The sequence below is a fragment of the Natator depressus genome, chromosome 1 (genome assembly GCF_965152275.1).
Source record: "Natator depressus isolate rNatDep1 chromosome 1, rNatDep2.hap1, whole genome shotgun sequence".
NCBI classification, from domain to species: Eukaryota; Metazoa; Chordata; order Testudines; family Cheloniidae; genus Natator; species Natator depressus.
In genome coordinates this window covers 207,963,886-207,990,845 of record NC_134234.1, presented here as the reverse complement: position 1 = coordinate 207,990,845, position 26,960 = coordinate 207,963,886, and the positions used below count along the sequence as shown (strand labels likewise).

General features: G+C 50.3%; 1 protein-coding gene across 1 annotated transcript in view; it reads right to left on the bottom strand.

The window, feature by feature from the left end:
* GNB3 (G protein subunit beta 3) overlaps positions 1-26,808 on the bottom strand; it is a 30,257-nt gene extending 3,449 nt beyond the window's left edge. Inside the window, exons 1-5 of the mRNA XM_074934063.1 lie at positions 25,715-26,808; positions 20,060-20,161; positions 19,315-19,353; positions 19,003-19,109; positions 18,811-18,874 (exon numbers count right to left, since the gene is read on the bottom strand). Of these exons, the coding sequence (XP_074790164.1) occupies positions 18,811-18,874; positions 19,003-19,109; positions 19,315-19,353; positions 20,060-20,116 (267 nt within the window). The 5' untranslated portion in view covers positions 20,117-20,161; positions 25,715-26,808. The remainder of the gene's footprint in view (positions 1-18,810; positions 18,875-19,002; positions 19,110-19,314; positions 19,354-20,059; positions 20,162-25,714) is intronic.
* Between the last annotated feature and the right edge of the window lie 152 nt (positions 26,809-26,960).

Here is a 26,960-nt window from a genome sequence, read left to right as displayed (position 1 = left end):
CAAAATACTGCAAGGAAAAAGACCTGAGGCCTAGACGCACGCAGAACCCAGAGTCAGAACCCAGGTCAGAAACAAGAGATCAAAGCTAGCTCAGACACATCCACGTGCTGCAGTCATACCTCCCGACACCCTTAGCGTCAGTACACTCAAATAGAGGAGGTGGCTTTGGCCCGAGTCCATGGGGGTAAAAAGTTTCATGTCTTTATTTAGGGGAGGCCAGTTTTAGCTGAAACTGACCTTAAACCGTTTACTGCCATTGCAAAAAGGGTCTGGCAACCCTCAAGAATACAGAGATTATTTTTTCAAATTAATTTGCAAACGGAATACAAACCCGGGAGAGATTTGGTGCTTGCAGACACTTTCTAGAGCATTTGGCTAAACTGGAGCTAGATTTTGTACATGACTGATGTTGGGAACACTGGGGCATGGCCACTAGGTAACTCGAGGGGATGGAAGACCACGAGTGTCGATGAAGCCCCCTCGCACTAGGCCCAAGTGTCCTTGCTCCCCCCCTCCCCCCCCCCCCAGCCTGGAGGCACTCGCAGCAGCTATGCATACTAGGCCCAAGAGTCCTTGGTGCCCCCCCCCGCAGCCTGGAGGCACTCGCAGCAGTTATGCTGAGGATCTGCAACAATATGTTGCAAAGTCAGACTGCCTGAAACTAAACAAGGCCAAACAGGGCAGATATGGAAGAACAATGCTGAATAAAGCAGCTTTATGTATGGTTTAACAGATGGTACAGAGAACAAGGGAACTAGCTGGTAACTGGATTGGCTGGCTATATGGACACTTAGGGCAGCTTGCTATTGGATAAGTATGCTGAGGAAAGGATGTATAAAAGCCTGTGTAACTTCCTGCTCTGTGTGCAGGATTTGAGATTCTATTTTCCCTGTACCTTGTTTGCAGCTGCAAATAACTTTTCTGCTTCTCCACCCCGTTGTGATTATTGGGTGATGCACACCGGGCAACGAACCTTGCTGTTGTTCGCCTCTGGCACTGGGTGCTGGCAACAGCTTTTGGCATCCCTGGGTGGGCGACGAGGCTGCTATTTAGCCTTGCCCGGACCCCTCCTGGAGGTCGAGGATTGCGGCGAGAACCGACGCCCAGCGCGCACCGGTGAGTTCATCGGGGGCCTCGGAGGAGACGTGATTTGATCGACCCCAGAGGGCACAATGGTGCAACGCACTCATAGTGGAGAAGCAGCTGCGGGCGACGGTAGGGAACCGGTCCCTTGGACATAGGGGAGGAGCAGCTGCGGGCGACGGTGGGGAACCGGTCCCTTGGATAAGGTAGGAACCTTTTGAAATCCGGATTGTATGCTCTGTTGGAACCTGGGGACGCCCAGAGTTACCCTGTAGGTAGGGGACAGGGACAGAGCTCGGGAGGCAGGGCACAGTGTACGCCCCTAGAATGCATTCTAGCAAACTGGAAAGTGTTTGGATCAGATCCAATGACAAAAAGCAAATTGAAAAGGTTTTGAACAGTAGACTGGCCTCAATATCGGCTAGAGGACCAGGAACGGTGGCCACCGGGAGGGTCAATCAATTATAATACGATCCTCCAATTAGTTTTGTTTTGTCAGTGAATGGGTAAATGGAATGAACATCTGTATGCACAAGCGTTTATGGCTTTAAGAGATAGAACAGAGCTGTAATTCGACTCCGACTGGTTCGGTAGCAGCTAATGTTAGTCCCCAGACCCCCACCCCCACTGTAATGGCAGAGCCGGTGTCTCCTTCAGCCCCAACACCCCCACCTTATAAGGGTAGGATGCCTCGGGTTACAGAGATTGCCCCCTCGGTGGGACTCTATCCTTTGATTACCGAGACTGTTGTGGCTTGCCCAGGGGCAGATCGTCAGGCTACCACTGTGCAAGTTTACACTCATGTGCCATTCAATCCAATAGACTTAGCAGCTTTTAAAACACAGGCTGGGGAATTCTCAACAAACCCAAGCTGGTTTATTTCAGTCTTTTGAGGGGTGCCTCAGTAGTCACAAGCCGGATTGAGACGACTGTAATATCCTCCTGAGAACCCTGTTGTCTGAGGTGGAGCGGAATCAGGTTACAGCTAAGGCAAGGGGAGCGTCAGCTTTCAAGCGAAAAAGAAAAAAAAGAAAGCTATCTGTCAAGTCCCTACCCCAAGCACTCATAAACAGCTCAGAGCTTTTCTAGGTATGGCAGGCTTTTGCAGGATATGGATCCCAGAGTTTGGACTATGGGCTAAACCCCTGTACGACTGTGTAAAAGGAGCAGATCATGACCCCTTCTATTAGACCCCAGAGGCTGACAGGGCATTTAAAATCTTGAAAAGGAAGTTGATGGAAGCCCCGGCTCTGGGCCTGCCGGATCTCTCTAAGCCGTTTCAGTTGTATGTACATGAACGAAAGGGGGTGGCCCTAGGAGTGCTCACACAGCTGTTAGTAGCATGGAGACGTCCCGTGGCCTATTTTTCTAAGCAACTGGATCAGGTTGCAAAGGGTTGGCCGGCATGTTTACGGGCGGTCGCAGCCACTGCCCTAGTGCTTGAGGAAGCTGAGAAGCTAACATTGGGAGGGGATATGCAAATCTATACTCCCCATATGGTCCGAGCCCTGCTAGACACCAAGGGTGGGCTCTGGCTCACCCAGGCTCGGATTGCTCTGTATCAGGCTAAGCTGTTAGAGAACTCTGAAGTCACCTTATAGCCTTGCCCCTCCCTTAACCCAGCCACCCTCTTGCCAGAAACAGGAACAGGAACATGACTGTTTAGAGATCATAGATGCCCAGTACTCCAGCCATCTGGATTTAAAGGATGTACCCCTCCCAAATGCAGATTATGAGTGGTACACTGATGGTAGCAGTACTGTAATAGATGGGCAAAGGAGGGCAGGTTATGCTGTTGTGACCCTCCATGACACTGTGGAAGCTGAAGGTTTGCCTGCTGGGACCTCTGCCCAGCTGGCCGAACTAATAGCCCTGACCCGTGCACTTGAGCTGTCAAAAGGAAAGCGGGTCAACATTTTTACCGATTCAAAATATGCTTTTGGTGTGCTACATGCTCATGCTGGCCTATGGAAGCAAAGGGGAATGCTGACAGCCCAAGGCTCCCCAGTCAAGTACGGGCCCCAAATCCTCCGGCTTCTAGAAGCAGTACAACTTCCCTCGGAAGTGGCGGTGGTACACTGTAAAGCCCATCAAAGGGAAGATCAAGATGTGGCCAGAGGTAATGCTAGGGCAGATAGAGAGGCGAAGCGTGCTGCCACCCTGACGTCCCCCCAGACTGAGAATGCCCATATGCATGCCCTTATCCCATCAGTAGGGGAGCTTCCAACCCCTTAGTACTCTGGGGAGGAGAGACAGCTAACTGACAAACTCGGTCTCCGGGAAAAGGAGGGATGGCTCCATTCCCCGGAAGGGAAGGTCCTCCTACCAAAGGGCCTGATCCGGCCGGTGCTGCAGAAACTACATCAAACCACTCATGCTGGCAGGGAAGCACTTATCCAACTAATGGGAAAATACTTTATCACTTCCGGACTCCGAGCCCTGGCTGCCCAGGTACAAGCGGACTGCTTAGTCTGCCAAAAGAATAACCCCCGTCCGGGACATCCTGTGCCACCAGCTGCCCTAGAACCCACTCCGGGCTCCGGACGAGTGTGGCAAATAGATTTTACTGAGTTTCCCCGGACCCAAGGGCTCAAATATCTCCTTGTCATAGTGGATTGGTTCAGCGGATGGCCAGAAGCCTTCCCATGCTGTAATTGCACTGCCAGAACAGTAGCCCTCAAGTTTGTTAAGGAGATCATTCCTCGCTTTGGACTCCCCAAGTGGATGGAATCTGACAACAGGACACACTTCACGTCAAAAATCATCCAAAGCGTCTTACATGCCTTACAGATCCCCTGGAAACTCCATACGCCCTGGAGACCGCAAGCCAGTGGTGTAGTGGAGCGTACCAATCAGACCCTTAAACGACATCTCTCAAAAGTGTGCCAAGAAGCCTCACTGCGATGGCCTGATGCTTTGCTCCTAGTCCTACTCCGGATCCGTGTTCTCCCAAAGGGTAGATTAGGGCTTAGTCCGTTTGAAATTATGTTTGGAAGGGCATGGCCTATGAATGGCACCCCGGTTCTGTCAGGGGAATGGGAGTTGGCTAATGTGTTTTTGGCTCAGTATATGTGTTCCCTGTCTGCTGTTCTCTTGTCTCTTCACAGGTATACCAAGGATTCCCAGTCTCTCCCCTTGGACTCTCCCGTCCACTCCTTACAGCCCGGCGACTCCGTGCTTGTTTGTACCTGGAAAGACGAGCCTCTCCAGGAAAAGTGGAAAGGACCCTATACCGTCCTGCTGGTCTCCCATACAGCGGCAAAGGTCGAGGGACACAAGAACTGGATCCATCACTCTCATCTAAAAGCAGTACCCGCCCCCTCGTCAGCAGAACAATGGACCGTCCAACCTGCTGACTCCTCATCTAGTGACGATCTCGGGCTAAAGCTACTGTTTAAGAGACACAAATAGCGGGCACCTTAACGCTAAAATGGGCCCACCCAGGTACTGGAGACCCTGGGTTGGGAAGACTCTGGTAATAATTAATTGGGTAACATTGTTATTCTCTGTATTGGTATTTCCAAACTGTGCATATCGGGAGCATAACTCCTTTGTTTCGCTTGCGCATCATGTTGCTACTTTAACAAACCAGACTGATTGCTGGGTATGTGCTCCAACTCCACTGTCCCCCAAAACGGGAATGCCCCTTGACATGCTGCCCCTGACCCTAGCAGAATTAGCTGCCACCAAAGAGCAGGAAAGAACGGACTTGCCATTCTGGAACAAGACCTCTTTACAGCAGGCCACCTATCAGGACCAGGAGTATTCAGTTGCAGTACTCACTGTGGAAGTATTTTGTTTCACCCGAAACCAATCTGATCACTATGGGCGTCCTGTGGAAAAAAGCTCCTGTGTTATTACACAGTGGGCTAATAGGTATTAAATAAAGACCAAGAGGGGAGGCCAGCAGTGTGGGTGTAATGGTTCCTCCCCTTTTAGGGAAACTCTTACGAATAATCTTACCACAAAAGAAGGGTTTGGAAATATAACTTGCCGTCCAGTTAATGTCTCCAATGTAGCAAGCCAATGGTGGGTTTGTAGTGGTCCCTATGGCGAGTGTAATTTGAATGGCACAATTAGAAACACTCCCACTTGTACCCGATCAGGAGGATGGGATGCCCCCTTAGGGGCATATGAACTGTTTGGAAAAGCAGCCAAGCAGCCTTAAATATCCCAGGAATCCCCTTAAGAAACAGTCCTTACTGGGCCCTACAGGGTCACTATTTTGTATGTGGCCGAAAGGCTTACAAGGTGCTGCCAGCCAACTGGACAGGTAGCTGTTATATAGCTCATGGAGTTCCTCATCTGTCAATAACTGTCACACTGCCCAAAGGAAAGATTAGAAATGCCCGAGATACCTCTGTTGAGTCACGAGAAAAGACCCTGCGGCGACTAACTGCAGCATTGGAGGGCAATATAAAGAATTCCCTCACAACTGAGAAGCTTGTAGGGTGCTCTGTATTGGGAATAGCGCCACTGTTTACCGGGCCAGCCATGGCATGCATAGGCCGCTATACTGTAAGGCTGCAAATGGTACTTGAGAAAGTTGCCTTAGAGTTAGAGGACTCGGTTAGTGATTTAGGGTCAGCAGTAAAAACATTAAATAAAGAGGTACAGCAGCTCAGGACGTTTTCCCTCCAAAACAGGCTGGCTTTGGACTATCTCTTGGCATCCCAAGGAGGGGTTTGTGCCCTCATCGGGCCCCGATGTTGTGTATATGTAAATGATAGCAGTTATGAGATCTATGAAAAGGTGGTACAGGCTGAGGCCCATGCCCGAGCCAGAGCACAGGTTGCCTATACTGCCCCCGAGAGCGATTGGTTGCAAACCTTGTTTTCAGGCTGGGGTTTGTCGTTTTGGCTTGGTGGTTTATTTAGCCTGCTATTGAAACTTCTCTTTCCTGTATTGCTTGTATTAATGGTCACTGGGAGGCAGTGACCATGAGTTGGTTGAGTTCAGGATCCTGACGCAGGGAAGAAAGGTAAGCAGCAGGATACGGACCCTGGACTTCAGGAAAGCAGACTTCGACTCCCTCAGGGAACAGATGGCCAGGATCCCCTGGGGGACTAACATGAAGGGGAAGGGAGTCCAGGAGAGCTGGCTGTATTTCAAGGAATCCCTGTTGAGGTTACAGGGACAAACCATCCCGATGAGTCGAAAGAATAGTAAATATGGCAGGCGACCAGCTTGGCTTAATGGTGAAATCCTAGCGGATCTTAAACATAAAAAAGAAGCTTACAAGAAGTGGAAGGTTGGACATATGACCAGGGAAGAGTATAAAAATATTGCTCGGGCATGTAGGAAAGATATCAGGAGGGCCAAATCGCACCTGGAGCTGCAGCTAGCAAGAGATGTCAAGAGTAACAAGAAGGGTTTCTTCAGGTATGTTGGCAACAAGAAGAAAGCCAAGGAAAGTGTGGGCCCCTTACTGAATGAGGGAGGCAACCTAGTGACAGAGGATGTGGAAAAAGCTAATGTGCTCAATGCTTTTTTTGCCTCTGTTTTCACTAACAAGGTCAGCTCCCAGACTGCTGCGCTGGACATCACAGAATGGGGAAGAGATGGCCAGCCCTCTGTGGAGATAGAGGTGGTTAGGGACTATTTAGAAAAGCTGGACATGCACAAGTCCATGGGGCCGGACGAGTTACATCCGAGAGTGCTGAAGGAATTGGCGGCTGTGATTGCAGAGCCCTTGGCCATTATCTTTGAAAACTCGTGGCGAACGGGGGAAGTCCCGGATGACTGGAAAAAGGCTTATGTAGTGCCAATCTTTAAAAAAGGGAAGAAGGAGGATCCTGGGAACTACAGGCCAGTCAGCCTCACCTCAGTCCCTGGAAAAATCATGGAGCAGGTCCTCAAAGAATCAATCCTGAAGCACTTACATGAGAGGAAAGTGATCAGGAACAGTCAGCATGGATTCACCAAGGGAAGGTCATGCCTGACTAATCTAATCGCCTTTTATGATGAGATTACTGGTTCTGTGGATGAAGGGAAAGCAGTGGATGTATTGTTTCTTGATTTTAGCAAAGCTTTTGACACGGTCTCCCACAGTATTCTTGTCAGCAAGTTAAGGAAGTATGGGCTAGATGAATGCACTATAAGGTGGGTAGAAAGCTGGCTAGATTGTCGGGCTCAACGGGTAGTGATCAATGGCTCCATGTCTAGTTGGCAGCCGGTGTCAAGTGGAGTGCCCCAGGGGTCGGTCCTGGGGCCGGTTTTGTTCAATATCTTCATAAATGATCTGGAGGATGGTGTGGATTGCACTCTCAGCAAATTTGCAGATGATACTAAACTGGGAGGAGTGGTAGATACGCTGGAGGGGAGGGATAGGATACAGAAGGACCTAGACAAATTGGAGGATTGGGCCAAAAGAAATCTGATGAGGTTCAATAAGGATAAGTGCAGGGTCCTGCACTTAGGATGGAAGAATCCAATGCACCGCTACAGACTAGGGACCGAATGGCTAGGCAGCAGTTCTGCGGAAAAGGACCTAGGGGTGACAGTGGACGAGAAGCTGGATATGAGTCAACAGTGTGCCCTTGTTGCCAAGAAGGCCAATGGCATTTTGGGATGTATAAGTAGGGGCATAGCGAGCAGATCGAGGGACGTGATCGTTCCCCTCTATTCGACACTGGTGAGGCCTCATCTGGAGTACTGTGTCCAGTTTTGGGCCCCACACTACAAGAAGGATGTGGATAAATTGGAGAGAGTCCAGCGAAGGGCAACAAAAATGATTAGGGGTCTAGAGCACATGACTTATGAAGAGAGGCTGAGGGAGCTGGGATTGTTTAGTCTGCAGAAGAGAAGAATGAGGGGGGATTTGATAGCTGCTTTCAACTACCTGAAAGGGGGTTCCAAAGAGGATGGCTCTAGACTGTTCTCAATGGTAGCAGATGACAGAACGAGGAGTAATGGTCTCAAGTTGCAATGGGGGAGGTTTAGATTGGATATTAGGAAAAACTTTTTCACTAAGAGGGTGGTGAAACACTGGAATGCGTTACCTAGGGAGGTGGTAGAATCTCCTTCCTTAGAGGTTTTTAAGGTCAGGCTTGACAAAGCCCTGGCTGTGATGATTTAACTGGGAATTGGTCCTGCTTCGAGCAGGGGGTTGGACTAGATGACCTTCTGGGGTCCCTTCCAACCCTGATATTCTATGATTCTAATGGTGTTATGCTGTGCAGTATCATGTGTTAGGGCCCTTTTGCAAAAGTTAATAAGTCATTCTCTTCAAGGCTATCACAAAGTGCTTATGCAAAGTCCTATTGTAAAGAAATAAGTAGCCCAAGTGAGAAAACTCAGAGCCAAGGCTGTTGAGTGTTCTCAAAGGAGGGAGTTGTTGGGGACACTGGGGCATGGCCACTAGGTAACTCAAGGGGAAGGAAGACCACGAGTATCAATGAAGCCCCCTCGCACTAGGCCCAAGTGTCCTTGGCACCCCCCACCCCCGCCTGGAGGCACTCGCAGCAGTTATGCTGAGGATCTGCAACAATATGTTGCAAAGTCAGACTGCCTGAAACTAAACAAGGCCAAACAGGGCAGATATAGAAGAACAATGCTGAATAAAGCAGCTTTATGTATGGTTTAACAGATGGTACAGAGAACAAGTTAACAAGCTGGTAACTGGATTGGCTGGCTATATGGATACTTAGGGCAGCTTGCTATTGGATAAGTATGCTGAAGAAAGGATGTATAAAAGCCTGTGTAACTTCCTGCTCTGTGTGCAGGATTTGAGATTCTATTCTCCCTGTACCTTGTTTGCAGCTGCAAATAACTTTTCTGCTTCTCCACCCCGTTGTGATTATTGGGTGATGCACACCGGGCAACGAACCTTGCTGTTGTTCGCCTCTGGCACTGGGTGCCGGCAACACTGATAAAAAAAAAAAAAAAAAAACTTGCCTGGATGAATGTGGCAGTGATTGCTAGAGCCACTGGCTCAGCATGAACCCCTGCAGAAGGGGATTAAGGCTATTAGCACAGGGTGGCTGGGATAGCATATGCACAGACCCCCTATTATCGATTTAAAAATGTAAACATTTAATAGGTGGGCACTGGAGGCAGGAATCATGGGTAAATGTCAGCAGAGTGACACTGAATGAGAGGTGATAGGGTGGGGATTGATGGTGAAGGGCCTTGAAAGCAGCTTATGTTTGATGTGCTAGAGAATGGGGAGCAAGTGGAGGGATTCAAAGAGAGGGGTGACATCAGAGTGATGGGTTAGAAAAATGATCAATGCAGCAGCATTCTGGATAGATCTGGGTGGGGCAAGATGGCATTTGTCAAGGCCAGAGAGAAGGACATTGCAGTAATCAAGGCACAAGATGATGGGAGCTGGGTGGATGGACAAGAAAAGCTGTATCTTAGGGCAGGTCTATACTATAGCAGGGATCAATGCTCTGAGATCGATCCACTGGCGGTCGATTTAGCGGATCTAGTAAAGACCCGCCAAATCGACTGCAGATCGCTGTCCAGTCGACTCCTGTATTCTACCCCCAAGGAGAAGAGTAAGGTAAGTCAACAGGAGATTTTCTCCCGTTGACCCCCCACGGTGTAGACCCAGCGGTAACTCGACCTAAGGTACGTCGACTCCAGCTACATTATTCATGTAGCTGGAGTTGTGTAGTGTAGTGTAGACTTACTGCGGTAGTGTAGACATAGCCTTAGAGATGTTATGCAGAAAGAATCAGCAAGATTTAGACATAGCCTGGATGTGAGGACCTAGAGAGAGGTCTGTCTCGGATCCACAGTCCAGTGCTCTGGAACAATCCCTGGGAGGACCCCTTCTGTGTGTCAGCCCTCTTAGGGTGACACTTGCACTGGGGTAGGCCTCTTGGCTTCACTGCCTCCAGGGACTCAATCTCAGAGCCTTCAGCACCCCTGCTTCTCACCGTGAGCTCCCCTCAGCAAGTCCACCTGAATTGGACACCTGGGAAAGACTTGCACACCCAAATGGAGCAATGCACCCCCAACTTTCTGACTGCAGTGACTCTCAGCCAGTGCTGTAAAAGCAGAAGGGTTTATTAGCTGTCTGGAACACAGCAAAGAAACTCTTTAGTTAACATAGAGCACTGGCTCTCAACCTTCCCAGACCACTGTACTCCTTTCAGGAGTTTGATTTGTCTTGTGTATCCTCAAGTTTCACTTCACTTAAAGACTCCTTGCTTCCACAATCAGACATAAAAATAGAGAAGTGTTACAGCACACTAGTACTGAAAAATTGCTGACTATCATTTTTATCATATAATTGTAAAATAAATTAATTGTAGTATAAATATTGTACTTAAATTTCAGTGTATAATATATATAGAGCAATATAAACAAGTCATTGTCTGTATGAAATTTTAGTTTGTACTGACTTTGCTAGTGCTTTTTATGTAGCCTGTTGTAAAACTAGGCAAATATCTAGAAGAGCTGATGTACTCCCTGGAAGACCTCTGAATACCCCCAGGGGTACGAGTACCTCTGGTTGAGAACCACTGACATAAAGAATGGAAAGTTACAGCAGAGTCCATCTGGGTCAATTCAGAGCTCAGAGCCCTCTAAACCCTTTGTGGTCTGATTCTAGAAACTTCCCTCTACCTCCAGCAGCCCACACAATACAACCCCTCTAGTCCCTCCCCAGTCCTTTGTTCTTCAGTTGGTCACACCCAGCTGGTTTCCTAAGGAGGGTGGGCCATCCATGGTCATTTGTTGCTAGGTGCCAAATGTCCAGGCAATTGGAGTGGCCAGTGTCTTCTGGGACTCTACATGGGCACAGCCCCCAGGCAGCTAGGCATTGGTCCTGCCTGTATCTGTGGGTCTCTGCAAAGAGTACACAACCTTTCCCACCCCCCACCTATTTAACTATGCACCACACAGGGGAAAACAGAGGCACACACAGTAGTCACCCAAAATTAAAAATATGAAAAATTCCCACCCTTCCCTCTTTGAGACAAACTGAATGGGGTCACTTCAGCCAGTGACCTGGGGAAGTTTGAACCCACCAATGTTACCCATAGGTGCCACAGCATCTTTCCCAGTTTCTTGGCAGTTGTTCTATCAGGCACATGACACATCCATGATCCTTTTAGCACCCTACTAATCCATGGCACTTACTGTTTCCAATACCTAGCTCAGAACAGTTTCACATCCTCCCTTAGGACTGGTCTGTTCAATGGCACTCGCAGGGTGCTCATGAGGAGCTCTCAAGTGGCCCCCAGCCCTTTTACCGCCCCAAAACTTTTGGCTGGGATCTTGGCACTGCCTCTTCCAGCTCATCTGCCAGGGAGTGAGGAGTGCAGTGACCCCACATTCCTCTGTGTGTCAGCTGTCTTGGCTGCAGCCTGGAATGTCCTTACCCTTGGTTGGAACCTGTGAGCATTGGGTCTTAACCCAGTCACAACTCTGGGGCTCTGGTATCCCAGCGTCTGGCGAGGGAGGCAGGGTGCTTCTGCACATTGGTAGGCCCCCTTTGGAGTTGTGTCCCAACCCCAGCGCTGTGTACATGCAAGGAGCCCATCTCCCATCCCAGGGTCAACCCAAGTCTGAGTCCTCTCCCAACCCCTTTTCATGGAGGGCTGTAATTTGGGCTGGAACATTTTTAGTCGCTGGGGTGCTGAACGCCAGCCCCCTTATTGCTGCCCACGCCTCACCCCCACCCCCTCCTCAAGCTGAGGCTGGGAGCAGGGCTGTGTCTCTGGGAGGGGGTACCTGGTCAGCAGTAAGGGAGCTGAGGCTGTAGCCACAGCTGGGGGTGGGCATGGAGCCAGGAGCAGAGCACCGGGCACAGGGCCAGCGGCTGGGGAGTGGGGCTGGCGGCCAGGACCCAGGTGAGGGGTTGGGGAGCGGGGCACGAGGCCAGTGGCCAGGGAGCGGGGCTGGTGGCCAAGAACCAAGCCCCAGGTGCGGGACTGGTGTCCCAGGCAGACGGCTGGGAGCAGGACCCCGGGTGCGGAGCCAGCTCTAGGGAGTGGGGCTACAGCACCCCCTGCACCCATACTTCCCACGCCTATGGATTTGGGCTTTCTTCATTAAGAGAACCCACCATGGCCATCCTCTGACCCGGCACATCTGTTACCAGCAGCATCCTTCCAGCTGCTTCCCCCTTCCCTGAGCCTCTCTCACCCCTGGACAACGCAAGCATGATTGGCAGTTGTTCTGCCCTGCCTCGGTCTCCCCATGCTCAGCTGGGTTCTCAGCTCCCACAGTGCCCAGCTCTGCCTTTGCTTTCCCAGTGAGGGTAGACAGTGAGCTCGCTGCTTTGGTCACAGCATCCTGTGTGGAGATGGACAGGGACCATCCTCTGTCCCACTCAGCCACAGATGTCTGGTTACAGACTGGCAGGGGTCTGACCCTTAGCATTAGCAGCTCTTCCTTTGTGTTACTAGCCGGGGAGAATACTCCCACTTCCCTGCCAGTCAGACCATTTGCATGTTCACTGACACCTGCATTCTCAGCCTTCTGGCTCCCTGGATTCAAATCCTTGGTCGTTCCAGGTGCAGGGACTGGATCCTGTCTTAAACTGACACAGTCATTTCCCAAAAGGACATCAAACTGATGTCCTGGAGAACCAGCCACTCTGCTCCCTCCTGTCTCTGCACAGGGATCTGAGCCATAAGTGGGGCAAATGGCTTCACATTTGGGACCTTCACCTAAGTTACACAGCCCTTCAGCATTTGATGGGGTTGTACCACACAGGGTTTGACAAGGATTCTCTCTGTCCCCAAGTCTCTCCACCCCATGAATGTCTTTCCATTAACCACCATCTTCCACTCCCAGTGGGGATCAGATGTGCCTGAGCCCAGGAGAGTACAACAGGATGTGTGTACTGGGGCTTGGAGTGGAAGCCTGACAGTCCCCACCCCCTGTGTCCCTGAGGAGCTGGATGTGTGACTGCTTCCCTCCAAAAACTCAGTCATATAGTTCGCTCTCTGAGCCTGAGTGACAGGCTGCCTTCCTAGTCACACAGAGGCTGACATAGCTCCTCTGTCCTGGGCATTCGCCAAGTTATCCCTTCCAGGGTTCTGCTTGGCCACCATTTCCTTGGTCTTTGGGCATTGTTGCATTTATGTCCTTTTTGCCCGCAGAAATTGCCTCTCAGGTCTCTGAGATCCCTTGGAGGAGGTTTGTTCCCCTCAGTCACTCCCCAACTCTGGGTTTACCTGAGTTCCACTTCTGGGATGCATCCATGGGTTCCCTTTCCCCGGCTCCATGCTTAGGCCAGTCCCCTTTGGCCCCTTCTTCACACCCGGACTTACAGTCCACAAACTCATCTGCCAACGTGCCTGCACTCTGCAGGTCTTTAGACTTCCTGTCCACTAACCACATTTTGAGGTCGTGAGAACAGCTCCAACCCAACCTGGTTATACAAATCCTCCAGGGTAGTGACCCCTGCACCATTACACCATTTACAGAAATATTCTCCCATCAGAGTGGTGACTTCAGTGCTTAATTTGTGCCAGGGCTTGCCAGGGCTGAGCTATGTCACTTATGAAAGTAAAAACATTGCTTGAGCCCCGGCACCTAATTGTTTGAGTCCCACACCTCTTTCATTAGAAATTAAGCACCGAGTCACTTCCATGTAGGTTTCAGAGTAGCAGCTATGTTAGTCTGTATTCGCAAAAAGAAAAGGAGTACTTGTGGCACCTTAGAGACTAACAAATTTGGTTGAGCTGTAGCTCATGAAAGCTTACGCTCAAATAAATTTGTTAGTCTCTAAGGTGCCACAAGTCAGGTCAGCTCCCAGACTGCTGCGCTGGGCATCACAGCATGGGGAGTAGATGGCCAGCCCTCTGTGGAGAAAGAGGTGGTTAGGGACTATTTAGAAAAGCTGGACGTGCACAAGTCCATGGGGTAGGACGACTTGCATCCGAGAGTGCTAAAGGAATTGGCGGCTGTGATTGCAGAGCCATTGGCCATTATCTTTGAAAACTCTTGGCGAACGGGGGAAGTCCCAGATGACTGGAAAAAGGCTAATGTAGTGCCAATCTTTAAAAAAGGGAAGGAGGAGGATCCTGGGAACTACATGCCAGTCAGCCTCACCACAGTCCCCGGAAAAATCATGGAGCAGGTCCTCAAAGAATCAATCCTGAAGCACTTACATGAGAGGAAAGTGATCAGGAACAGTCAGCATGGATTCACCAAGGGAAGGTCATGCCTGACTAATCTAATCGCCTTCTATGATGAGATTACTGATTCTGTGGATGAAGGGAAAGCAGTGGATGTATTGTTTCTTGACTTTAGCAAAGCTTTTGACACGGTCTCCCACAGTATTCTTGTCAGCAAGTTAAAGAAGTACTGGATGAATGCACTATAAGGTGGGTAGAAAGTTGGCTAGATTGTCGGGCTCAACGGGTAGTGATCAATGGCTCCATGTCTAGTTGGCAGCCGGTGTCAAGTGAAGTGCCCTAGGGGTCGGTCCTGGGGTCGGTTTTGTTCAATATCTTCATAAATGATCTGGAGGATGGTGTGGATTGCACTCTCAGCAAATTTGCGGATGATACTAAACTGGGAGGAGTGGTAGATACGCTGGAGGGCAGGGATAAGATACAGAGGGACCTAGACAAATTGGAGGATTGGGCCAAAAGAAATCTGATGAGGTTCAATAAGGATAAGTGCAGGGTCCTGCACTTAGGATGGAAGAACCCAATGCACAGCTACAGACTAGGGACCGAATGGCTAGGCAGCAGTTCTGCGGAAAAGGACCTAGGGGTGACAGTGGACGAGAAGCTGGATATGAGTCAGCAGTGTGCCCTTGTTGCCAAGAAGGCCAATGGCATTTTGGGATGTATAAGTAGGGGCATAGAGAGCAGGTCGAGGGACATGATCGTTCCCCTCTATTCGACATTGGTGAGGCCTCATCTGGAGTACTGTGTCCAGTTTTGGGCCCCATACTACAAGAAGGATGTGGAAAAATTGGAGAGAGTCCAGCGAAGGGCAACAAAAATGATTAGGGGTCTGGAACACATGACTTATAAGGAGAGGCTGAGAGAAGTGGGATTGTTTAGTCTTCAGAAGAGAAGAATGAGAGGGGATTTGATAGCTGCTTTCAACTACCTGAGAGGTGGTTCCAGAGAGGATGGTTCTAGACTATTCTCAGTGGTAGAAGAGGACAGGACAAGGAGTAATGGTCTCAAGTTGCAGTGTGGGAGGTTTAGGTTGGATATTAGGAAAAAATTTTTCACTAGGAGGGTGGTGAAACACTGGAATACGTTACCTTAGGGAGGTGGTAGAATCTCCTTCCTTAGAAGTTTTTAAGGTCAGGCTTGACATAGCCCTGGCTGGGATGATTTAATTGGGGATTGGTCCTGCTTTGAGTAGGGGGTTGGACTAGATGACCTCCTGAGGTCCCTTCCAACCCTGATATTCTATGATTCTATGAAGTACTCCTTTACTTCCACGTAGGTTACACCTGAGGTCCAAAACCTTTTCCTGTATGCCTCACGGGTCAATTCAAACTTAAGCAACAAAGTTGTTGAGCAGTTCATAGTCCCCAGTAACCACTCTGTTCTTCTGGCTGTACGCATCTATGGGTTTGGAACAGGGTAAGGTGATGAGACAGCAGAGCCAATCCTCAGGGTCAGTCTGGTTCAAATTGCAAGCCTTTTTAAAGGCAGTGAGGTAGGCATCTATATTCCCCCCTCCTTAAACTGGAGCAACAATTTGGTATCTAGATTCCCTGAAGAATGGGCCTTTCCCCACTTACCTCTCAGTGGGTCCTCTTGCCTCATAGCTTCTCCATCTCCGGTTCATGCTTCTGCTGTTCTTCCTCCTACTTCTGCTGCTTCTCCCGGTTCTCTAGCTTCTGTTGCTCCAGCTGCAGCTCTTTTGCTCTCAGCTCCAACTACTTCAAATCTACCAATGGGAAACCAGGTCATGAAGACCCGCCCTGCTGGATGGGGAACCGGGTCTGGTGGGCACCCTGCTGCCGCCTCTGGTTCTCCCAGACTCTCTTGAAGCCCCACTTGGGCCTGGAACCTGCTTCTTAGACTGATCATCCTTCTCCAGCCATGCAATCAGCTGCGCCTTGTTGAGCTTCCCAATGCTTAGCCCACTCTCCTTGGACAGGTTTGCAATATTCTTCTTAGGGAGATGGTTATACACCATTTCCTCCCTGTTTCCTTTAACTTCCCTTGGTTTACCACTCCCAACACTTCTGGTGCCTTCAGCGGCCAACTATCTACTGGGTGTATTCGCCAACCATTGTCACGGAGTGTGGGGGAGTCTGGGCCCTGCAACCCTCTTCTTGGGATTCACCGTGACTCTCAGCCAGCCAGTAAAACAGAAGGTTTATTGGACAATAGGAACATAGTCTAAAACAGAGCTTGTGGGTACAACCAGGACCCCTCAGTCAAGTCCTTCTGGGGGGTAGCGAGCTTAGACCCCAGCCTTGGGGTTCCCTGCATTCCACCACAAAACTGAAACCAAAACCCCATCAGCAGGCTCTCTCCTGCAGCCTTTGTCCAGTTTCCCAGGCAGAGGTGTTACCTCCCCCATCCCCCTCCTGGCTCAGGTTACAGGCTCTCAGGTATCCCATCCCCAATGAAACTCCCCTGCCACATTCCCAGGTCAACACCGCTCCCTACTGTGTCACAATCATCCTCTGCTACCACCTGTCATGGATCCACAGGTTCGGTGCTCTTGAATGGCTCTGGAACAGTCCCTTCGAGGACCCCTTCTGTGTGTCAGCCTCCCTAGGGTCACACTGTCACTAGGGTCGGTCTCTTAGCTTCATTGCCTCCAGGGACCCAACCTCAGAGCCGTCAACACCCCTGCTTCTCACCGTGAGCTCCCCTCAGTGAGTCCACCTGAATTGGACACCTGGAGAAGACTTGCACACCCAAAAGGAGCAATGCGTCCTTGACTTCCTGATCTGTAGTGACTCTCAGCCAGTGTTGTAAAAGCAGAAGGGTTTGCTAGCTATCTGGAACGCAGTATAGAAAGTCCTTAGTTAACATAGGAAAGTTACAGCAAAGTCCATTTGGGTCAATCCTGAGCCCCCTAGCTCCCTCTTTAGTCCCAGACCAGAAGCTTCCCTCTGCTTCCAGCAGCCCACACAATACAACACCCCCACCCTGCTGCTCCCCACTCCCCAGTCCTTTGTTCTCCAGCTGGCTTCCTAAGGAGGATGGGCCATCCATGGTCATTTGTTGCTAGGTGCCAAATGTCCAGGCAATTGGAGCGGCCATTGTCTTCTGGGACTCTCCATGGGCATGGGCCCCAGGTAGCTAAGCGTTGGACTTGCCTGTATCTCTGGCTCACTCCAAAGAGTAAAGGACCTTTCCCCTAGTTAACTATGCCCTACACAGGGGAAACTGAGGCACACACAATAGTCACCCAAAATATTATGAAAAATTCCCCCTCTGTCACAAGCTCTAAATCAAAGATGACACCTGGGTTATGGGCCTGAGTGACAGGCAGGATGGTGGTATTGTCCACAGCGATCAAGACCGAAGGTAGAAAAGAAGACTATTATTCTCACTTCCCTGAGATCATAGAATCTCAGGAGGTCATCTAGTCCAACCCCCTGCTCAAAGCAAGACCAATCCCCAACTTTTGCCTCAGATCCCTAAATGGCCCCCTCAAGGATTGAACTCACAACCCTGAGTTTAGCAGGCCAATGCTCAAACCACTGAGCTATCCCTCTAGCTTTACAAGAGTGAGTATATCAAGTCTATTCTTAAAACACATGGTGTACCTAACCTCATGCTATCTGACAATGGGCCACAGATTAGTGGGCATAAGTGTAAGCAGTTTCAGTGAAGTACTTATGTAGACATAACTGCTAGTCCCCATCATCCCCATTCCAATGGGTTGGTGGGAAACAGAGTCAAAATAATAAAGTATCTACTGAAAAAGGCTGAGGAGTCAGATTCTGATCCATATTTAACACTATTAAATTACAGAATGTCACCAATGAAGCACAAGTTGTTACTGGCTGACATTTATTTCACAGAAAACAGAACCAGAATGCCTGTAATGATAGAAGCTGATGTCAGAGAAACTGGGGACTTGCAGATGTATAAAGAGACAGAAAAGGCCAAACCCCACCCCCCCGCCCCAAAAATCATTATGACCTAGGTTCCCAGGAGCTGCTAACACTTCAAGAAAATGACACCATGCATATCTATCATGGAAAACAATAGCTGCGAATAGCAGTGGTTTCACTTGAGGTTGCCTCCCCAGACAGACACTTACTGAAGAGGAATAGGTGACACCTTCTCCAACTTCCACAAGAGAGGGAGATAAGGGGCACTGAGTTTGCCATTTTGCCCAGGAAGGTCTCAGACAGGTAACAAGCACAGCAAGTTAAGACAGAAGAGCCCGAGCACTTAGCACTGCCAGAATAAATGGACTCTGCCTTCTGACAATAGCAGTACTGATATTTCAAGGTAGACCTGCAGGTCCAAGCAATGGTGCAAAGCATCTCAAAGATTAATTGCACATGGTAAATTCAGTCAGTAGGTGGATTGTAAGTATTTTGAATTGTATGTTATGTAAATATAGATTGTAAATTGTTATCTTTAAATCTGGCTGGGAAAGGAAGACTTGGGGAACTGTACCTTTAAGAGGCTCATGTTATGTAGTGCAGAGGCAGTTGGAACTGAGCCACTGAATGAAGCAGATCACTGAACACCACAGTATGACAAGGAGCATGGCAGAAGTTTGGCTGAGGGGGAGCTCCCAGCTACTCCACTCCTGGCCTCCCCTAATAGGTGATTCTGGCTACTGGTGTGTGCACCTGACTCTTACCTTATTGGTTGTGTAAGTGTCCCACACGATCAGTTTTCCATCTTGTGAGGCACTGACCAGGAGTCTACGAGAGAGGAACCAGGCCCTGTTAGTGTCACCTCTCCCATTGGGCCCCTCCCACCAGCATCCCCCTCCCCTCCCTGTCACTGCACCAGCTCAATAAGCAGCAGGGGCAGCCAGCGTTTCACTTACTTGGAGTCCGTGCACCAGTGCATTGCATAGATCTTGGCCAGGTGCCCACGCAGGGTCCTCCGCGTACGCATCTGAATGCGTCCAACTACCTCCACCCCGGACACAATCTAGGGGGGTGGGAGATTCCCCCAAGGAGAGAGAGAGTTAAACCTCAGCCAGCAGGGAAGGGGGCTCTCCCACCCCCCTACCCCCCATTGCCACATGGCTCCATCCCTCATTTCCTCTCCAGGCTGTTCTGGGAAGCCCAGCCTGGGGGTTGTGGCTGATTCGCACATCCACACCCGGCTGAGGTTGGCTAGCACCATCTCCTACCTGAGCAAGTGTAGTGTCAGCACAGGCTTTCCGTGCATCCTGCAGGGAGAGAGGAAGTGGCAAGAGACAGAGAAAGCATGAGAGATGGGAGGCAAGGGCAAGAGAGACTCAGGCACAGGATTTGAAAACCTCTTTAGATTTATTTCCATTGTAAGCTCCTTGGGTCGGGGACCATCATTTTGCTCTGTTTGTATAGCACCCAGTGCAACAGGCTCCTGGGCCATGGCGAGGGCTCCTGGGCACTATGGTAATAACACAAATAATCATAAAGAATAAGTTGGGGCACAACCCCCACCTCCTCCCCCACCCCAGGCTATAAATCTACTTTTCTCCCCACACTAAGCCCCTCCACTGGGGTGCACTCCACGCACGCCCCAAAGGACAGGGAGATTAAATACTGGGGAGGAGAGGAAGGAATTGAATTCTATGATGTGACATTCCTTCCCTGGCCTCACAGACCACCCATCACCTGCCACTCATCCCTACCACATGCCATGCACATTTTTTTCTTATCGGAGGGGAGGGGGGTTTAGTAGTTGCCTTCTTAGTAGGGGCTCTTGGGATTAAGGCAGGAGAGAGCTGAGCTCTCTCTGGATGGGAATTCCCTGCTGTGGAAGGAGGGCCTCCTTCAGGATAGGATTATTTTGGGCGGAGTGAAGCAGCTCCCTTGGGCTGGGATTCCCCTGGGCAGATGGGAAGGGGGGAGAAAGTGGGGCACATGGACTGGCTCCATCTCCAGTGTTACCGCAATCTGCTTCTTCAGCTGCTCGGCCTCCTGCCTCATCTGGTCCATTTCACCCATCTTGCTCGGCTAGCAATGGGCCCTCCACTCGGGATAGCCTGAGTCCTGGAGAGACCAAAACAGGGGCGGGGTGCGGTCAGAGGCCACTAGTTAGAAGGTCTCGCCTCTCCCTCACACCTCCCTTTGCTCAGCATCCCAAAGGACTTTACACACTCCATGTGCACATGGAACACTTTGCCCACCTGCTGAGATGCAGCCATCTCTGGAGTGGGACTTGGCAGCCATTTAACAGCTGCGTTACAGGGCACTTTGGGACAGGAAGTGGAGTGCTGTATCTGGTTGAACCTGTGGGAGGAATGTAAGAAGAAGGAATGGACTCATCTCAGCTGAGGTTTGCCAAGAAAATGCAGTTCATTCCCCAACTCATGGGGAGACTGACAGATCTCAGGCAATCAGGATTCATATTTTCTCTAAAAACATCTCTAGCGTCACACAGCACTGTGACCTGTGCTAAGTCAGAGCGGAGAGGGAGTCAGTTACACAGCTCTCTGAAATCTACTTAAAATGTCCAGTTTTCTCCAGTAACTCCAGCTCCTGCCCCAGTCTGCAGACCCCATCCTGTCTCCTACACACCTGCTCTTTGTTAGTTCAACATTTCCCCGGTGATGGTGTCAGATTCCCGGATGGGCCCCATGTGCTTTGCATCTCACCTGTTTGTCGGCAGAGATCAACTCCAGGTTTGGAGGTTTCCTTGGGCCCAGCTAGCCCTGAGGTTAGTGACAGACCCTTCGCCAGGACCCCAGCTTTCCCAGGCCAAGAAACATGATGGGCTGTACATGCAGGATTTCTCCTTCCAGCACCTGAGGGGTTACTTTGGCCATTCCCAGTAGTGAGGCAGGAGTTGCCTTAGCCCTGTTTGAGGGAATTCTCTCTTTCCACAGTCTGTGCTTTATCCATCTCTAGCTCCCAGTTACCCTGTGATGGGCTCCAGCCCCTCCCTTGGGGAGACAGCTCCCTGGGCTCACAGACCCCTCAGCACTGGGGGTATAGTTCCTGAGCTCCTTTCCTTTGGCTCAGTCTCAGCCCCTTCCTTGTGGTTACCCCTGCTGGGGCCCTCCTCAGGCACATGCAGACAATTCTCAAGTCTCTCCTTTTCTTCCTGGCTTTGCCAAGCCAGCTGGATTTAGCTCTTTGACTTTCTCCCCAGAACTCAACTCCACCACCCCTTGAGTGTTTCTGTGGCTCTTCCTTGAGTCCCCCCAACCCGAGCCACATTTCAAGGTTCTCAAAGACCTGTTCAGGGGCCTCTTGAGATGCAGTGCAGAATCTCAGCTTTCATTACACACAAGTTGATTTCTTGCTCTTTTTCTTGCAAAGAGCCTTAAAAATGCAATCCAAGGATCGACAGGGGAGTTGTTCCTGGATTTCCCTAAAGCTTCCCCAGGGCAGCCTCTGGAGTCCAGGAAAGCAGCCAAGGTCACAAGCCCTTGGATTTTTGGGATGGCCCATGGCTGCATTTGTGAGAGTCAGTGATCCTTGGGCTGGCACTGATGCTTGCAGGGGTGAGCCAAGGCTCCTCTCAGCTAGCTGCCTGTTGCTGAGTGGTCGGGGTCACCTGTGGCCACCCAGAGGGGCAGCTCAGTAGCATTAGAGGGAGCATATTCTAGTGGACTAAATGGACTATGGCTAGCAAATCAATAATCCCAACACTGATCCCAGCTTCCTCTGTGGCTGTACCCCGGGTCCCCCAGCTATGAAATGCGGTTAGTAAGCACGACCCACCACGTGGTGGGGCTGAGACAACCAGCTGATGTTTGGTAGGTGAGGCACTAAAATCCCCCAGAATTCACAGGGAGGACTCGCTGTTTCCCCTCAGCTCCCAGCCTGCTTGGAGAATTGTTCCTCTAGTAAAAGTTGGTGATGTGGCAGAATCCAGCACAAGCTGCTGGGCCCTGTTCTCCTGCAGCAGCTGACTAAGTGGAGACAGGATCTAAAGATCCCTCCCAGCACCAGCCCCGCTAGTTCAAAAATCATGAGTCAGGCCCCAAGATCATGAGATTTAAACCAAAAATATATGTTCCTCCTTATTTCTTTCCCGTTTCCCAGCTCTTCTCCCCAGCAGCGAGGGCTAGAACTGTATTTTTTTAAATGAAAGCTGAGATTCTCAGGTAGTTACAGAACCAGGAGCAGGGGCTTTAGGAAAAGCATCAAATATCATGAGATGTGATAAAATCATGAGAGTTGGGAACACTACCAGACACACTTTTTATAGTCCATTAACTTCAGGGTGTATCCCATACAGCCATCCCCAACCTGCAACTCCTCAGGCCAGACTGATGAAGAACAATAGAGTCCCCCATAATCAGGAATCAGTTACCTTTCAGGCATGGGAGGTAATCTTTCTGGACCCTGTCCTTTACCCCACTTCCACCCTCCCATGCATCAGCAATGTCCTGGAGACTGTGCCCAGCTCTGTTCAGCTGCTTCCGCTCACATCAAACCAGATCATTTCCCTCTCACCTTGCATGGACCCTGTGCTACACTCCTGCCATTAGTTCTCTGTACCTCCTCACTGTCACCTCTGGGCAGTCCTCAAGCTGTACCTACCATCTTGCAGGGTGTTTCTCTCTGGCTCATCTCCTCCAGCCTCTGCTCCTGAAATCCAGGCCCCTCTTCTGAAATCCTCATCTCAGGCTCCATCTCCTCTGGCTCGGACAATTGCAGATTCCTTGCATCCAGCCTCCAGCATCCTGGCTGTTTGGGTGCTACACTGCTCCAGAGGCTTGCTTTAGTTGACTTCACCGACTTCTCTCTCCCCCATTTCCACCGTGTGGGGCTGAGAACTTCCTGCTACTCTGCAGCTCCTGCCACATTTGGAGCAGCCTCCTTGGATCCTCCACCTTACCTACTATTCATCCCATTTCCAGCCTCACCCAATATGCCTTTCCTCCCATAGCCTATTCAGTTCTTTCTCTCTCTCCTTGGCTATGTTTTTAAACTCTGGAATTGGTTTTGGGGGCCAGAGTTGTGGGAAGCTGCTACATGGAAAGGAATTGCACAAGATGAGGGGTTTACAGAGCTGGTAGGAGGATCAAAAGGACAGAGGAACACTGTTAAGGAGGGATAGAAAAGCTAAATATAGAGGGAGTGAGAGAAGCTATGGCTCAGCCTCAGGTCTCCATCAGAACCCTTAAATCCCTTTGAGGAAACATTCTAAATGAAGTTTGGGAATTGTTTCCAGCCTCAGAAGGACAAGGAGACACAGCTGAGAGATAATAATAACTCTACCTTCCCCATAGCCTCCATTGTGCCTCATCCCAAAGTGATTTGCAGAGAGTGAGTCACCTCCCAGCTCTAAAATGCAGCTGCCTCTGGGGAAGGACATGGCAGGTGCTTAAGAGTGATACTGCATGAAAATGTAGGACAGGAAGTGGAAGAGAATCCAGTCTCAGAATTGAATCAGCAAAGAAAACTAAAGGAAGCAGAATGGAACTACCCCAAGCTCAGTGGTTCTCAAACTTTTGTACTGGTGACCCCCTTTCACACAGCAAGCCTCTGAGTGCGATTCCCCGCCTCATACATTAAAAACTTTTTTTATATTTAACACTATTATAAATGCTGGAGGTGGAGCAGGGTTTAGGATGGAGGCTGACAGCTCGTGATCCCCACGTAATAACCTCGCGACCCCCTGAGAGGTCATGACGCCAGTTTAAGAACCCCTGCCCAAGCTGGAGATTGGCCCAGGACATTGGAATTAACGCCCTGACTTTGGGGGAAATACCCATGGATCTATCAAACCTAGCATGGATTAAGGATCTATATTCTCAGAAGCAGCTAGCAATTCCGGGTATCTCCATTTTTGGGTGACCAACCTCAGATACCTTAAAGGGGCCTGGTTTTCAGAGGGTGGGTGCTCATCACTTTCCAAAAATCAAGCCCCTTTAAGGTGTCTTAAGGTGGGTTCCCAAAAACTGAGGAACCCCAAACCACTAGTATGTTTTGACAATATAGGTCAGCCTATTGATTAATGACTCAGCTGGAAGATGATACCTCGAACAGCACAGCGATCCCTACCACTGTGCTAGGGCATTGGGCTCAGGAGTGACTTGGGGGAGAACGTGCCCACTACTGAGTCACCCAGGCCACTGCAGCACAGCGTCCCTAGCACCATGCTGGGGTATTGGAGCTAGTCTGCCCCCTTCGCTGAATCCCTCCATTGGCTTCCCTCATTATATTCAAGTTTCTTTTCTTCGCCACGGCTCCCCTCTTCCTGGTTGAACAGCTCTTGTCGTCGATCACATTTCCCCTCCTCATTCCAGTGAAATCAGCACACTTTCCTGTGCCTCTTCCCAGGCTGCCTCTTAGCCATGAAAAGCCTCCAGCCAGGGGTGCTGGAACAATTTGCATACTAGGGGGTGCTGAGAGCCATCGAACCAACTGTAGACCCTGTACATAATGGGAACCACTTCAAGCCAGGGGCTGCGGCAGCACCCCTAGTTCCAGCACCTTTGCCTCCAACTGATCTTCCTCTGCTGTGATGCCTATAAGCAAACAGTCAAATCCCAGCAGGCACTTGATCTATTGATAATAAACTAAGCAAATCTATCTTTGTTTATAAAAAATGGGTCTATTCAATTATCATCATGCCCTGCCCCCTTCATGTATCACTCATGTTCCTGGCCTATAAGCTCCTCCGGCCAGGGCCTGTGTCTTCGTATGCGTCAGTACAGCGCTTAGCACCACTGACTGGGCACCTGGGTGTCACTGGAGCAGGCGTATTAAACATATCATAAACCAACTGTAATGGCTGAGGGGAGAGTGCCCCCCAGCGCTGCAGCACAGCCCCCCAGTACCACACTGGGGCACCAGAGTCAGCACCGACTCCGAAGGGTAAGCACGCCTAGGGAGTCACCCACATCACCTCATCCTGTTTGAATGAGAAGTGGAGAAAATCGTTGGGAGGAGCTGGCTGCGAGGGCAGGGGTTGAACCCTCCGGTTTATATCAGCCCACGTGGCCTCACCCATCTTGGAAAGGGGGCTGCAGCTCAGCTGGGGCTGGAGAGCCTTAAATAGAAAAGCGAAAGGCACGGAAGGGCTGAGGATTAACAGGGGATGTCATGGTCCCTGTGTAATCCCTAGGCAGGTGCTGCGTACTTGCCCCGGTAACCCTGAGTGTCTTCAGAGCTGGATAGAGAGATGATCCCCTTCCTCTGCCTCGGAGATCAAAAGGCAAGGATAAAATTACCCTGATCTTGCTCTTTTTCTCCAAATGGGATAGGAGCTTGTTGCAAAGAGACGGGTGGGGAGCACGAGTGTGTGGGGTCCTATTGGAGAGTCTGACTCCCAGCTCCCTACAAGGGGGGTTATACACCCCTGTGACATACCGGAAACTGCTGTGATTTTGCCCTGCTAGGAAGGGGTTTCTGCATCCCATGTACAATAGAGATGAGTTGATTTTAACCCCAACCTTCCTCCTATAGAAACATCCCCTTCCACAGGCTACACATCTATGTATAAAATGAGGGCCCAGGGCCGCCCCAGACCTGCAGAGAGGGTCACATAAGGCATCTAGGACCCACTTGGACATACAGAACCACCCAAATGCCAAGGAGACAGAGTTAGGCTCAGGGCAAGCAGCAGCAAAGGAATGTCCTTACCGTGGTCTGTGGGGTGAGGTGGCTGCTGTCCCCTCCTGGTTGGCACTCCCTTTGTCCCCTGGGGATTTAGTCCCCAGTCAGGATGGGAGCCCCTAGTCACGCAGCGATCCCACTCAGTCCTTCCTGTCCTGGCGCCAGCTATCCACACACTCTGTGTCCCTCTCTCACTCTTGGTGTATCAGTCTCTCCCAGGACTGATCTCCCCATGGGGAGCTGGGAGGCTGTGTGTGTGGGGGTGGGGGGAGAGGTGGGTTGGGGAGGGCTGATTCTAGGAGCAACGTCAGGCAAATTAAATCAGACACCAGAGAGTTGCGGAAATCGGATTGGGACTTAATGCAAAGCAGGTGGTATGGGAGGGGATGGAGGGACAGGAGAGTGTGCTGCTTCTGAAGGGAAAAACACGCACAAAGATTTGACTCTCTTTGTTTGTTAGTAACAAACTAATCAGATGAAGATTAGGCAGAGAGAGCTAGGATCATAAAATGTGTGGTGAAGGGGCAGTGCCAGACACTGAATCCCAACAGCCTCCTGAGAAATAGCCCCTCATCGGGACAGAGCTCAGGTCGTAACCCGACAGGTAGGGGAAGAAGGGCCTGGGCCCCTTGTGGTATACTGGCCACCCCCACACAATAGAAACCCTCAGGTATGGGGGCAGGGCTGGGATCATGGCCCCAGGAGGATGCAGAGGTGGGCTGGGGAATAGTATTGGGTGGGCTGGCAAAAGCATTTGCTTGAAGGCCTTTTGGCAGCTGCTTTTGCAGGATGCTGCTATGGGGGATTATCTTGGCCTCAATCTCTTTTAATCTCTCCTGCAGCTTTGGCCCAATCCTGAGATAAATACCTTTTAAGGGATCTCATCTGACGTCAGGAAGCATCAATCTAATCACTCAGGCCACCTATGGGCCAGAGCTAGCCACCACAGCTGCAGTGCCTGATCACCTCAGACAGGACTATGGAGGCTGGTGAGAATAATCGGTTTCCAAGTCCTCCCCAAATACAGGGAAGAAATTATATAGGAGGAGAGATGTGACACTGCCAATGGACGGGGAGTGGGAACCTAAAACCCACACAGTGATTTTTTTTCTCTCAGCTCCTGGCCATAGAGTGAGAGTAATGGATAAAACAAGATGGGATGTTGCCAGGTGTGGTGGGGAATGAACAACTGGTATCAGTAGATATGCATCAGAGCAACTCCTCAAGTCATTAGAGTGTAAAAGGTTTGGTAGCATCTGCTCAACCTCCTCAT